Genomic DNA, 14,577 nt, shown 5'->3' with positions numbered 1-14,577 from the left:
GTGGAGATTTTACAAGTGTGCCGTAAGTGACATAGGGCTGTTCAGATTTTCTGTTTCTCCTTGAGTTAGTTTTGGTAATTTGTATCTTTCAGGGAATTTGTCTTATTTCCTCCTGATGAGTGAGTGTTAAGGAATTTGTCCATTTCATCTTGATAAGTGAATATCAAGGAATTTGTCTACTCATCTGATACTGCCACAAATTTGTTCATAATAATATTCCCACATGTAAATATTAAGGATGCAGCAAAAGTTCCTCTTTTATTTCCAATACTTCTGTCTTTATCTTTTGATTTCATTGATTTTTCTTGTCTGTTTTCTACATAGTTAAGGTTTTGTTCTTATTTTTACTATTTATTTTCTCCTACTTGTTTGGGTTTAAGTTACTCTTTTCCTCTTAAAGTGGGAGTTTTAAACTTTGATTTTATGTTTTTTTTTTTTTTTCTAAAAGCATTTAAAAGTATAAATGTGCAAGCTGCATCCCACAAGTTTTCACTATCACTTGATTCAGACTAATGTTTACCTCATGAAATCTTTTTTGACCCATGGGTCATTTAGAATTCTATGGTTTAATTTCTAGACATTTGAGGATTTTCCAGATATTTTTGTGTTACTAATTTCAGCTTAATTCATTGGTAGTTAAAGAACATAAGCTGCATGATTTAAATCTTACCAAGGTTTGTTTTATAGCATAGGCAATGGTTTATCTTGGTGAACGTTCCTTGTGTACTTGAGAAGAAGTGTATTCTGTTACTAGCTGTAGTGTTTAATAAAAGTCAGTTAGGTTTAGTTCCTTAATAGTAGTATGTTTCAAATCATCTGTTGTACTCTTGGTATCTGTGGGTCTATGGTTCCATAGAGACCACCATTAAGGAAAAACCGCATAGAGTTCATTCAGTACTGTGCTGTGGATACTTGATTCGTTTTCCCTCTAATGCTGCCTAACTTCTGCTAAAAGACACAATCTTTGAACAAGTCTAAAATTTTCACTTAATCACAAATTACGCACATTCATTTTCACCTTTCTTTTTGAGCATTATTTACTTTTGGGGAGGCAGATTTTTATAAAACTAAGGGCAGGGAATCATTCAAATCACACAATGATTTAGACACAGCTAATGATAGTATGGCTGACTAAGAGCTTCTCTGCATCCACTGAGCTGGGTAATACATGCATGGTGGGAAATTTCTTATGGGATTAAAAAAAATTTTTTTTGACTGTGCTTAATCAAAACTATGTCTAATCTGTAAATAAAGCAGGCTTACTATGTATATCCTAATAATTGATTGTGTGTGTGTCCTTTTCTAGTAAGTGAGAATTGAATGTTAAATTTTTTAACTAAAATTTGTGGTTTGTCTATATCTCCCCATTTATTTTTTGCTATAAATACTTCACATACACTGGTTGTTCCATCTACTTAGTGTTATGTCTGTTGATTTCTTTATCATTATTAAGTACCCCCCTTTATCTCTGGTAATATTTCTTAAAATTTACTTTCCTTGCCATTACTGCATCTCCACATTTTATACCATAAGTGCTTGAATGAGCCTGTTAAATTCTTTTGCTTTTAATCTGTCTGTATGTCTCAAACCTGTATCTTGAGGCATAGCATATTTTCATTCAGTATAAAAGCCTTTTAATTAGGGCTGTTTACATTCATTGTAATTACTAATATAAAATATGTTTAAGCTTTGACTTTTCTTTGACTCGTCCACTTTTTGTTCTTTTATTTTCTCCTTTTCTGACTTCTTTTGGATTAATTAATTTGGAGTATTTTTTTAATGGTCAGATTTACCTCCTCCATGTTAACTGTACCTTTTTATTTTTTAGAGGGATTTTGTAATAGCCTACTAAGAATTAATACTATACCACTTTACATGTTTCATAACATTACATTTTTATATACTCCTTTTTTTGGCATGCATTTTCTTATACATGTATTATAATTTTATATATTGTAGTAATTTGTGCTTCAAAAGTCACTGTTCCTTAAAGAAATTAAAAGATGAGAAGTTTTATATCTACTTATAAATTTACCGCTTATTCCATTCTTCATTCCTTCCTGAAGAGCAAGGTTTCCATCTGCTATTATTTTCCTTCAGTCTGAACAACTTCATTTTAATGGGTTTTTTTAGTGCAAGTCTCTCTCGGTGATAAATTCTTTCATCTGAAAATATCTTCATTAATCTTTGATTTTTGATGAATACAGTTCATTATTCTTGCTGCAGTTATGCTGTCTACATACAGTCACTGCAAGCACTGAATTAGCAAATACTGAATCAGGGGAATACAGGGTTTGGTTCCTGTGAACCTTTGGTTATATTTTCATTACCAGTCATTACATAAACTTGTTTTATGTATGTTTCTATTTAAAAAGACGCCTTATTTTATCTATGTTGATCTGTTAACATTGACCTCAACAGCCAGCAGCAGTGTAATTCATGCCTGAAGGATGCTTATCTAACCTACTTCTCTATAAGGTTCATAGTCTTGTTGCAGTCAAGAACACTAGATAGCTCTGTGGCTTAGGGGGCATTTAAAGCAGGGTAGTCAAACTCCCAGATAAGAAAAATGGCATAAAATAGAGAAAGGGACACTTACAGTGTTAGAGCTGAAGCAAGAAGGCAGTAGGGTTGCCTTCTTCTACCTCATTTAGGTATGTGCACTTTGGGTGGCTCAAAGGTTTGCCTGCTCTGCATGTTCTGAAGTGGTGTAAGTATTGATTTTGAGGTTACAAATTTAGTAAGTAGGTAAATTTGCAAATAAAGAATCAGTGAATAATGACAATCTCCTGTATAATTTTATATCACTGATTTTTTTTTTAATCACTCTAGAAATGTTTCGTTACTTTTAGGCTTACATTGTTTCCATGGAGTGATTAGGTATGGTTTCCCTGCCTTTTTTCCTGTCCCTGTTTTTTAAGTTATTTATTGTTTTTCAGCAGTATGCCCCTTTGTGGTATTGTATTTCTCCTGTCTGGAGTTCATTGAGCCTTTTGCATCTGTGGTTATTTTCAAATAACCAAATTTTGTCAAATTTTAGGTATCTTATCTTTGTAAGTTTTTTTCCTGCTTTAGTCACCGTTGCTTTTTTTGCGGGGTGGGTACTGCAGTTACAGCTAGTTTAACTGCTTGATTATATCTCAAGTCACAGAGGCTGTGTTCATCTTTAATGCTGTGCTTCAATTTGGGTAGTTTCTGTTGATCCTTTCTTTAACTTTTTTTTTTTAAATCAATAAATGTTTTCTTCTGTATTGTCCTATTTACTTGATTTTTTTCTTTCAGTTAAAGTCATTTTTACTTGGAGCATTTCCATTTTTTTTTTTTAGCCTATAACTCTCTACAAGATTCTCTATTACACTCATTATGTCCATCTTTTTCTGTACATACTTAGTAACATATATATATGGGGGATGTGGGACTGGGGTTTGAACTTAGGGTTTCGCAAAGCACATGCTCTACCACTTGAGCCACACCTCCAGTCCCATACTTAGTAATATTTTAATGGCTATTTTAATTTCCATTTTAATGTTTGCTAATTCAACATTTATTTCTATACATTGTTTTTCTTATTGTCATATTTTCATGCTTTACATAGCCAGTGATTTAAGAAAAAAATTTTGAGTACATATCATGAATACAATGGTGTTAATTTTGTCCTGGCACATGGTTAATTTGCTAGTAAGCCATCCTCATTCTTTCAAGTTTTATTTTACAGTTAGAGTGGGTCTAGTGCAGAGGTTTTTCTTAAATATTTCTTACAGCAAACATTTTAGGCTTGTGGGACCTAACAGTCTCTCTTAACAACTACATGAGTCACTCTAAATACACGTGTGAGTGAAGTGGCTGTGTTTAAGTATCCCTTTGACCCATGAGCAGCCATCCTCTGCTGAAACTTGGTCTAGAGTGTCTCTTGCTTTGCCATTAAGAGTAGTCTTTTTTATTTTAAATCAAATTTATTTTTAACTGGTACATAAAAACATAAAAATTAGATTATCAGTGGGCTTACACATGATGTTCTGATTCTCTGTATACATCATGTGATGTTTAAATCAGGGTAGTAGACTTGCTTTCAAAGTGAGCCTATTCTGGGGTCCCAGTTGTGTGTTTGGGTGTTCAGTGAGATCTTTCCACTCTGGCTGGTCAAAAGTTTAGGTCAGGTCTTCCAGCCCTATCTGACCTCTGAAATAATTCACTTAACTGGCAAATCTACCACAGCTTCTGGGACTACACCTTGCTAAGTCTTGTGTTGTGCTTGTGCTGAAGGTTTAAAGGGAACTCCTACCTAAATCTCTGGAGCTTCTTTTTTGTGAAGTTTTCTTTTGTATGTTATCCTGCCCTGAAAATTCCAGAGAACCCTGAAGCTACCTCAGCTCAGCAAGAGTGTAGTATTTTTGGGCTCTTCTCTAGGCTGTGAACCCGAAAGTGCCTTTAGGTTCTGGATCTTAGGACTCACACTCCAGGGACTGCTCGTTGTCCAGTGTGTCAAGGCAGTTGCTTCATATATTTTTGTCCATATTTATAGTCCTTTATGTTGAGTTAGTCTGATATAGTTATTCTCATTAAGTTCTTAATGCAATTTAAAAATGGTTCTTAAATTGTTCTAAAATGCATTCTTTCTTAAATTAGATGTAATTTTTCACTGATCAATTACATTTTTGGCTGATAAATTTTTGAAATGAATATGTGAAAGAAAATAATTATTCGAATTGTGGACATCGGTGAGATTGTAGCATACATATTTCTAAATTTATCAGTAATAAATTGTAATAACACATGAAAAACTGGTATTTCTGTTTTTTAAAAATGATATACTTAAAATGTTAACTCACTTCAGTGAACTTTAATTTTGAAACTGATCCTTGTGTAATGGTAGTAATTAGGATTCAAAATATGTTGGGCTGAAGCCATCTGAATGTCATAGGTTCAGGCTTCGTTAAGGAAAGGCAGTCTAGTGTTAGGACCAATGTGAGGATCATATGGAAACTGTTGTTTTGTGACTGCTCCTCTTTCATACTGTCATTTCATACTGTCATTAGTGATTCTGTACATTTTACTGGGTATTATTGGGAAACAAGTATATATCTTATTGTAGTGACAGTTAAATTATAATTTTCTAGTTTTTCATTAACTGGCTATGTGACTTTTGAATAAGTTACTCATTTGTGGTTTAATGAGTTTAGATACGCAGAAAGGGGAATCATGGGTATAGTTAAGAAGAATTAGTTTTGGCCAGCACAAATGATGTATGAAGAATTATTGGGTTAAATGTGTTTAAGCAAGAAAATATAAGTATTTCCCTTTCAGGAATATTTATTTGATGGCAGTAGTATAACAGTAATGTTCTGGCTTCCTTTTTACCTATTGTTTAGTGAAAACTTATTTTTTAAATACGCCACAATGGTTTTAGTTAGTGTGGATATAATTGTCTTTATATATACATAAAATATATAGCATACATGCATATGTATGCTGTTTGTGTAAAGTAGCACAGGTGAGAGTGATGATTAGAATTTTGTTTTCTCCCAGACAGGGTATCTGTGTATAACCTAGGCTACCTTAGAATTTGTAATCCTCCTGCCTTAGCCTTGTGAGTGCTAGGATTATAGGTATATGCCACCATGTCCAGTCAATGATTAAATTTTTCATTTTCTTCAGTAGTTAGAATTTGGCATTATGAGTAGTTCCAAAGCAGGTAGTTATTTGCCCTTTTCTTAATAATGTAATGGTATGTACATAACATATCTCAGTAATTTAGAGTGTTATGCTTTTTACTTATATAATACCCCTGATTATAAAATCATTTGTTTGTGAAAGTCAGGATCTTTACAGAAAAAGGAAGAGTAATCTAAAATCAGTAAATTTTTTTCAAAATAAATAATTTTAGGGTTTTTTTTGGTGGGACTGAGGTTTGAACTAAGAACTTTGTGCTTGTAAAACAGGCACTCTACCACTTGAGCCACACTTCCAACCCATTTTGCTCTGGTTACTTTGGAGTGGAATCTCTTGAAATACTTGCCTAGCTATCCTTGAACCACAATCCTCCCAATCTCAGCCTCCCAAGTAGCTAGGATTACATGTGTGAGCCATGGGCCTGGAAATTTTAGATACTTTTAGGCTTAGAATCTGGCAGTTTATGATGCATAAGTATTGTTGAATGGAGTTTTTGTTTGGCATCCTTAATTTTATTTATTGACTATTTAAAACTTCTAAACGTACATAAATAAAATCCAGGAGAGGAGGTACTACAGAGTGATTAAAGAAAATGGCATAGGCTTACAAACTCTTGCTCTCCAATCCATTACTTTCAGTTTGTGACTGAGGAAGTTACTAAGCCTTCTTATGCCTCTTGTTTCCTCAACTGTGAAATGGAGTACCAGTAGTACCTACTTTATATAGAGTGGTTTGATGACTGGATGAACAGCCAAAACAAATGGGCCTGGCCTGCGCAGTGTCTGGCCCCCATTGACGTCATTACATTGTGAAATATAAGCAATTAATTAGTCCAGTATTTTGGATAATTAGAGTTTGATGAATGACAGTTTTATCTTGTTTTAGGAGGAAGAATTTGAGGGAGCCAATAAGCAAGAAGAATTTGTACAACTTTACTTGTAAACACAAACATATCTCTCAGAAGCTAAAACACAAGGACTTGGGAGTTACATTAGTTTGAATCCTGCCCTCCTGCTTAGCTCTGTGACTCAGGGCAAGTTGCTATTTGCTTTTCCTTTTCCCTCCAGCCCTCGAATTTTGAGATAGATACTAATATGCTTACTTTACAAAGAAATAGGCCCAGAAAAGTTAAGTATAGCTTATTTGGGGTTACACAGTTTATTGTGGTAGATGTGTAGTTTGAACCCAGGCAGTTCCATTCCATGATGTGTGATTGCTTTAGTAGGAGATTGACAGCTCTGTTCTTGAAGGCACAAATAGTGACCTCTTTGGGATTTTTTTCTAAGAATTTTATTTTGTGATTAACCCACTTACACAATGAAGACTTTGTTTTCTATTTGAAATTTAATGAATATTTTGAAATGTCAACTTAAAAACTTTCTAAAATAAGAACTGGCTATCTTTTACTTATCTTTTATTTGTTGTGACATCTAAATGAATGCTTTGGTTCTGCTTTTGACTCCTAAATCTTAGGGTTTTTTTCCCCCTCACTGTTAACTCATCTGTATTTGTTACTTCTTAAAGCAGAATGTGACTTGGGTACTAGATTTCCACACACAAGCCTTGTTGAGTAAGGGTTTTACAACACACCTAGGAAGTTTTGTTTCTGTAAACAGTACTTTTCTTTGGAAAACAGGCCCTGTGGAGAGTTCCTCCCATCAAACTGTTTCAGTTTCACATACTCATTTTTTTAGGATTAGTACATGTAGAACTTGTACAAGGGATGGAAAATTCATAAAGTGTACCCTACAAGATGAAACCTAATCTTATTTTAACAAAAATTTTCTTTTTAAACATCAAGGTATCTCAGAACACTTCAGTGACAAAAGTAAATTTCAGCTTTATATAAGCATATATCATTGTTTTAGCAGAAAGAAGTTCCCTTGCTTTACAATTGAGAAATTGTGCGGCTTAACTAAGATCACATAGCAAGTTATCTTTTTGAAATTTGTATATAGGCATATACATTTTATAACATTTCCTAAGACACCATTGCTTCACTGGTTTGGGGGGAGTGTCCCCATCCTACCTATTGTTTTAGATTATTAGAGACACTTTTACTTGTGGGGTGTTTTTGTTTGTTTGTTTTGTTTTGTTTTGTTTTTTGGTGGGTCTAGGGTTTGAACTCAGGGCTTTGTGTTTGCAAAGCAGGCACTCTACCTCTTGAGCCACACCTGCAGTCCGTTTTGCTCTGGTTATTTTGGAGTTAGCAAATATTTTGCAAACTGTTTGCCTAGACTGGCTTCCAATCGCCATCCTCCTGATCTCAGCCTCTCAAATAGCTAGGATTACAGATGTGAGCCACTGGTGCCTGGCCTTTTACTTGTTTTTTGAGATGGGGAGTCTTGCTATGTTCTGAGGTTGTTCTTGAACTTGTGAGCTCAATTGATCCTCCCACCTAGGCCTCCTGGGTAGGTGGGATTGCAAGTATGCAGCCCCCCATTCCTCGCTTGAGGAGACCCTTTTAAATACATTAATTTCTTCTCACCACTTTGTCTAAAGAATACTTTAAATACGACATTGTGCTCTGTATAGATTTATCAACAATTATTGGACATTCATCAAGGGGACTTGGAAAACAAGTCCATATTCATGGTAGCTACATCTGCTTTATTTTTATCTATTTTGGTTCAGCCTTGTCTAGCTTGTCCTTCTAAATAGAAGTGTCCAAATTTATTGAGTATGCTAAAGGATTACCTTCCTGACATCCCTCAGGCTATTTCAGTTATACTAGAGGCCTTTTTCTAGTATCAAATGGAAGATCTTTTACCTGCAGGTACAAAATGACAGTGTACAAAATTAATATACTAATATATAAAGCTTTGTCTACTTGGACTGCCATGTTAAAATATCATAACTAGGTGGCTTAAACAACAAATTTCTCACAATTCTAATACAATCAAGGTGCTGGTAAGGTAGGTTTTATTCTGAGGCCTCTTTTGACTTGTTGGTGATTTGTTAGTTTGCTTTTGTGCTGTCATGATCTTAATGTGCTTGAGGAGACAGACTGCAAACTTTTGTGGTGTCTCCTCTTATAAGGGCACTAATTCCATCAGACCAGGGTCCTGCCCTCATGACCTCATCTAGCCCTAATCACCTTCTAAATGTCCTATCTCCATACAGCATCGCATACAGGTTAGGGACTCAACATAAGAACATTCTGTCTTTGAACAGAAATAGAACATTGAAATATGCTCTATATTTCAATTAAGAAAGGCTTTAGAGCCAGGTGTCATGGTGGCTCACACCTGTAATCCTAGCTACTCAGGAGGCAGACATCAGGAGGATCGTGGTTCAAAGCCAGCTCAGGCAAATAGTTTGCAAGATCCGAGTGGCTCAAGGTGTAGGCTCCAAGTCTAAGCTCCAGTATTGAGGGGAAAAAAAAAAAAAGGAAAGAAAGGCTTTAGAGTTGAATTACTGGAGTCTCTCACTAGTTGTATTTACCTAAGTGAGTTACTTGTCTTTCACTAAGTTTTTTCTTTTTAAATCTGTTAAGGGGTCAGGGGGATATCAACATATCCATTATGACCATACGGTTACAGGAGTAAAATGAATTCTTTGGTGAATTCACTTACAATGAATTAAAGTGCTTAGAATAACAAGTAGTTCTCAGTCAATATTAATATTAAAACAGATTAGAAGTATTGATAAGTATTTTTGTGTGTGTGTGTTACTCTGGCATATGGATAATGTCTTCAGAGAACAATGTACAATGACTTGCAATTTTTTCTTTCAAGATAGGCAGCCTAGAATTTAAGAGAAAAATACATAATTCTCTGAGAGTTTAAATTGAACATGTGCCAGTAACAGGAGACTAAACAAGTCTATTCATATTCATCTTTTTAACTTTTGGCTTGACTAGGACAAGACTACAAATGTAAGTAAAAGCTTTGGCTGCATTGTGTTAAGTGAGAACACTATCTTAAAGATGCTTTGGTTCCTGAAGTTTCTTCTATATAAACATGTTAGATTGCTTCTTGAAAAATGATAGGTTCTATGAATAGCATTTGGTAAACTTTAATATATGTGATGGATGATTTAACTGAATTAATGGTCCTACTATTTCTACCTTTCTATCTTGGCCTTTTCTGTAAAGATAAAGCTTTTTTTTGTTGTTGTTGTTAACAACTCATTAAAAACTGAACCCTTGCTTGCTCCTCTTATCTTTAGTCTTCTTCCAACCTGTCTTTATTTCTGCTGAGGTTATATTCTATTTGTTTTTCAGATGAGACCCTTTTTGCTCTTCCTGCTGCATCTGAGCCTGTGATACACTCCTCCGCAGGCAAGTTCTTCTGCCAGCCTTTATCTTCTGTGTATTCTAACTTTAACTCTAGTTATGTTTAACTGCATACGGAGTAGTTTGGATTTACTGAAAATTAGCATGATTCCAAGGGTATTTCTCAATTGAAAAAGTTGAAATTTGCATTTTATGCTATGTCCAAGGGAAAAATGAGCAGGACTTAATTACTAATGTAAGGGATTCCTGGACCCTTGATTTACATGTCAACAATTTACTTCCTTAAATACAGTTTACCTTCCTAGCACCAAATGCTATATAAACAAATACCAGTCTCTGGCATTTAATTATCCAGCTCTTTTCCTATGCTGTCAACCAAACTCTCTTCTCAAATCTTCTAAAACTAGTTTAAAGTAGCTTTTATGAGTTAGTAACACATGAGATCTTTCTCACATTTTTTGTCTTTGCATAGCATGAAATTGCCTCTGAAGCCACACACAATTTTTTAGTTTTTTTAATTGACAAATAATAATTGTATATATTTATAAGGTACAATCTGATGTTTCAGTACATGTATTCATTGTGGAATGATCAAATCAGGCTAATTAGCATATCTATTACCTCAGATACTTCTCATTTCTGAGAATATTTAATATTCTTTCTTGGCTATATTGAAATATAGTACATTATTCACAATAGTCACCATGCTGTGCAATAGCCATGCACATGTTTCATTGACAGTAGTTTCATATTTTCAGTAATAATCCAAGTCTGCTTATTTATTAATTAAATGCTATTAACATTTCATTTTAGTTGATAGTCTTTACTAACACTATTTTATGAGTCTGTCATAAAACTTGCATTAACTCTGAGAACACTGGCATTCTCTAACTTTCCTTTCTGTCCATGGCCACAGAAATAACTATGGACTTGAAGGAGCAGCCAGGTAACACTGTTTCAGCTGGTCAAGAGGATTTCCCATCTGTCCTACTTGAAACTGCTGCTTCTCTTCCTTCTCTGTCTCCTCTCTCAGCTGCTTCTCTTAAAGAACATGAATACCTTGGCAGTTTACCAGTGGTATCACCCACAGAAGGAACAGTTCAAGAAACTTTAAATGAAGCTTCTAAAGAGTTCTCAAATGCAAAAAATCCATTTGTAGATAGAGATTTCACAGAATTTTCAGAATTAGAATACTCAGAAATGGGATCAAAAGCAGAATCTGCCAAACTAGTAGAAAAACCTAGGGAAGAAATAATTATGAAGAGTAAAGATGAAGAAAACTTAGTTAGTAACACCGTCCTTCATAATCAACAAGAATCACCTATAGCCCTTACTAAACTGGTTAAAGAAGACAAAGTTGTATCTCCAATAAAAACAAAGGATAGTTTTAATGAAATGGGAGTTGCAGTAGAAGCCCCAATGAGGGAAGAATATGCAGACTTCAAACCATTTGAGCGAGTAAAGGAAGTGAAAGATACTTATAAGGGAGATGGTGATGTGTTGGCTGCTAGAGGTAATATAGAAAGCAAATCGGAAAGTAAAGTGGATAAGAAATGTTTTGCAGAGAGCCTTGTACAAACAAATCCTGAAAAAGATAGTGAAAGCAGTACTGATGATGCTTCCTTTCCAAGTACACCAGAAGCTGTAAAAGATGGTTCAAGAGCATATATTACATGTGCTCCTTTCAACCCAGCAACAACTGAGAGTGTTGCAACCAACATTTTTCCTTTGTTAGAAGATCATACTTCAGAAAATAAGACTGATGAAAAAAAAATAGAAGAAAAGAAGGCCCTAATTGTAACAGAGAAGAAGACCAGCATCAAAACATCAAATCCTTTCCTTGTAGCCACACAGGATTATGAGACAGATTATGTCACAACAGATAATTTGTCAAAGGTGACCGAGGCAGTAGTAGCAAATATGCCTGAAGGTCTAACCCCAGATTTAGTACAGGAAGCATGTGAAAGTGAATTGAATGAAGCTACAGGCACAAAAATTGTTTATGAAACAAAAATGGACTTGGTCCAAACATCAGAAACTGTGCAGGAGTCACTCCACCCTGTAGCACAGCTTTGCCCATCATTTGAAGAATCTGAAGCAACTCCTTCACCAGTTTTGCCTGACATTGTTATGGAAGCACCATTAAGTTCTCTGCTTCCTAGTGCTGCTGCTTCTGTAGTGCAGCCCAGTTCACCATTAGAAGCTCCTCCTTCAGTTAATTATGACAGTATGAAGCTTGAATCTGAAAATCCCCCACCATATGAAGAGGCCATGAATGTAAAAAAAGTTTCAGGAATAAAGGAAGAAATTAAACAGTCTGAAACTATTAATGCAGCTGTTCAGGAAGCAGATGCCCCTTATATATCTATTGCATGTGACTTAATTAAAGAAACAAAGCCCTCTACTGAACCAAGTCCAGGTTTCTCTAATTATTCAGAAATAGCAAATGTTGAAAAGCCAATGTCTGATCATTCTGAGTTAGTTGAGGATTCCTCACCTGATTCTGAACCAGTTGACTTATTTAGTGATGATTCGATTCCTGAAGTCCCACAAACACAAGAGGAAGCTGTGATGCTCATGAAAGAAAATCTCATTGAAGTGTCATCAGAATCAGTAATAGAACACAAAAATAAGGAAAAACTCAGTGCTTTACTTCCTGAAGGAGGGAAGCCATATTTGGAGTCTTTTCAGCCCCATTTATATACCACAAAAGATGTCCTATCACCTGGTGAAGTTTCAACATTGACCAAAAAGGAGAAAATTCCTTTGCAGATGGAGGAGCTCAATACTGCAGTTTATTCAAATGATGACTTACTTATTTCTAAGGAAGCAAAAATAAGAGAAAGTGAAACATTTTCAGATTCATCTCCAATTGAGATTATAGATGAATTCCCTACCTTTGTCAGTTCTAAAACTGATTCTTCCCCTAAATTAGCCAGGGAATACACTGACCTAGAAGTATCTCCCAAGAGTGAAGTTGCTTATGTCCAGGATGGAGCTGGGTCAATGCCTTGTTCAGAATTGTCCCGTGACCTTTCTTTCAAGAACATACACCCTAAAGATGAAGATAAAATCCATGTTTCAGATGAATTCTCCAAAGATGGGTCCGAAATATCAAAGGCACCCTTGCTGCCTCCAGATGTGTCTGCTTTGGCAACTCAAACAGAGATAGGCAGCATAGTTAAACCCAAAGTTCTTAAGAAAGAAGCTGAGAAAAAACTACCTTCAGAAAAAGAGGACAGATCACCATCTGCTATATTTTCAGCAGAGCTGAGTAAAACTTCAGGTAATCAATTTATGCACTGTTGTGCAGTCATGCTGCTTTTTGACTTATCGTGAAACACCCACTACATTTTGTGTCCTATGTTATGTTTATAGTGTCTACTATGTCATATTAATTAGAATTTTTTCCCACTATCTCAGTTAAGAGTTTTCAGTGTTTTTTCCACCCCTCTTGCACTCACCACTCACCCTTGCTCTTAATATTTAAGTTACTTTTAGTGACTGTTTTTCTTTTTGGTGGTACCAGGGTTTAAAGTCAGGGCCTTGCACTTGCTTAAGCAGGTGTTCTATCTGTTGGGCCACTAGCCCTCATTTGTCACTTTGATATTGCATCATGGAACTAGAAAAAAATTTTTTATTACAGTTGGCTTCAATGTCTTTTTTTTTTTAATTCAGTGTTTCCCAATATAACATGAAAAGCAAAAGAGATATTAAAACAATGTTTTCAGATGTGTTTATTTTTATCTTAGAAATGACTTCATAGTTAATTTGTAAAGAATAAACATTCTGTAGCATTTAAAAATATTTCAGTATAGTACATTATTTTTCTAATGAGAGGTATAAGATAAGGCGTATTGAATGTAGACATGTTTTAGAAAAGTGCATGTTGAGGTATTTTAGTAGGAATTCTGACTAGGGAAATAAAGGCAGTGTGTTAAGAGTTCAGTCAAGGATGAAGGATGGTCTATGTGATAGGATAACTTTCTAAAAGTTTTTGAGTACTGGGGGGGTCGAACCCAGAGACTTGCACATGCTTGGCAAGTGCTTTACTACTGAGCTGACCCCTGACTTTTCTTTGTGCCAAATGGCCTGGGTTGGGTTCAAAGAAAGCAGATATTTGTGTGTGTGTGTTGTGTCAGTACTGGAGTTTTAAACATGCTAGGCAAGTACTCTTATCACTTTCTTTTTTTTTTGCTTTAGTTATTTTTCAGGTAGGGTCTTGTGTTTTTGCCAAGGCTTTGCCTGGGGCCAGCCTCAAACCATGATCCTAGTTCTGTGTGGCTGGAATTGTTTGTCAAGATGGAGGTCTTTCTTTTTGCCCAGGCTGGCCTCAAACTGAGATCTTCCTGATCTCTGCCTCCTTAGTGGCTAAGATTATGGGTGTGCACCGCCATGCCCAGCAAAAGTGGATGGTTGTCTTTATTTAAGGTGGTTGTGTTTTGTTAAGTGGGCACTAGAGGGTAATAGGAAGAGGTAGTTTGAAGTGGTGGTCTGTGGCACTTGAGGAAGTGAGGGAGTTGCTAAGAGGAGAGTAGAATGTGTTCAGTGAACTCTAGTTCCAAATTAGGTCTAAGAACCAAAAATGATAGGATTAAAAATGTGACTGCCAGAATGTTGTGGTCAAAATAAGATTGCAAATGTGCATGGGTGGGCATGCTGTCTGTTGA

General features: G+C 35.4%; 1 protein-coding gene across 4 annotated transcripts in view; it reads left to right on the top strand.

Moving 5' to 3' along the window:
• The window catches only part of Rtn4 (reticulon 4), a 66,846-nt gene that overhangs the window by 9,928 nt on the left and 42,341 nt on the right, over positions 1-14,577 (top strand). For 2 of the 4 annotated variants that reach the window (XM_074049727.1, XM_020185868.2), the window contains exons 2-3: positions 9,896-9,952; positions 10,824-13,193. The exons of 1 other annotated variant lie outside the window; for it this stretch is intronic. In XM_074049727.1, coding sequence (XP_073905828.1) covers positions 9,896-9,952; positions 10,824-13,193 — 2,427 coding nt within the window. The remainder of the gene's footprint in view (positions 1-9,895; positions 9,953-10,823; positions 13,194-14,577) is intronic. One more of the 4 variants, XM_074049728.1, reaches the window with a different exon arrangement.

The sequence above is a fragment of the Castor canadensis genome, chromosome 12 (genome assembly GCF_047511655.1).
Source record: "Castor canadensis chromosome 12, mCasCan1.hap1v2, whole genome shotgun sequence".
In the NCBI taxonomy this organism is placed as follows: Eukaryota; Metazoa; Chordata; class Mammalia; order Rodentia; family Castoridae; genus Castor; species Castor canadensis.
This window is presented reverse-complemented; position numbering and strand designations above follow the sequence as displayed.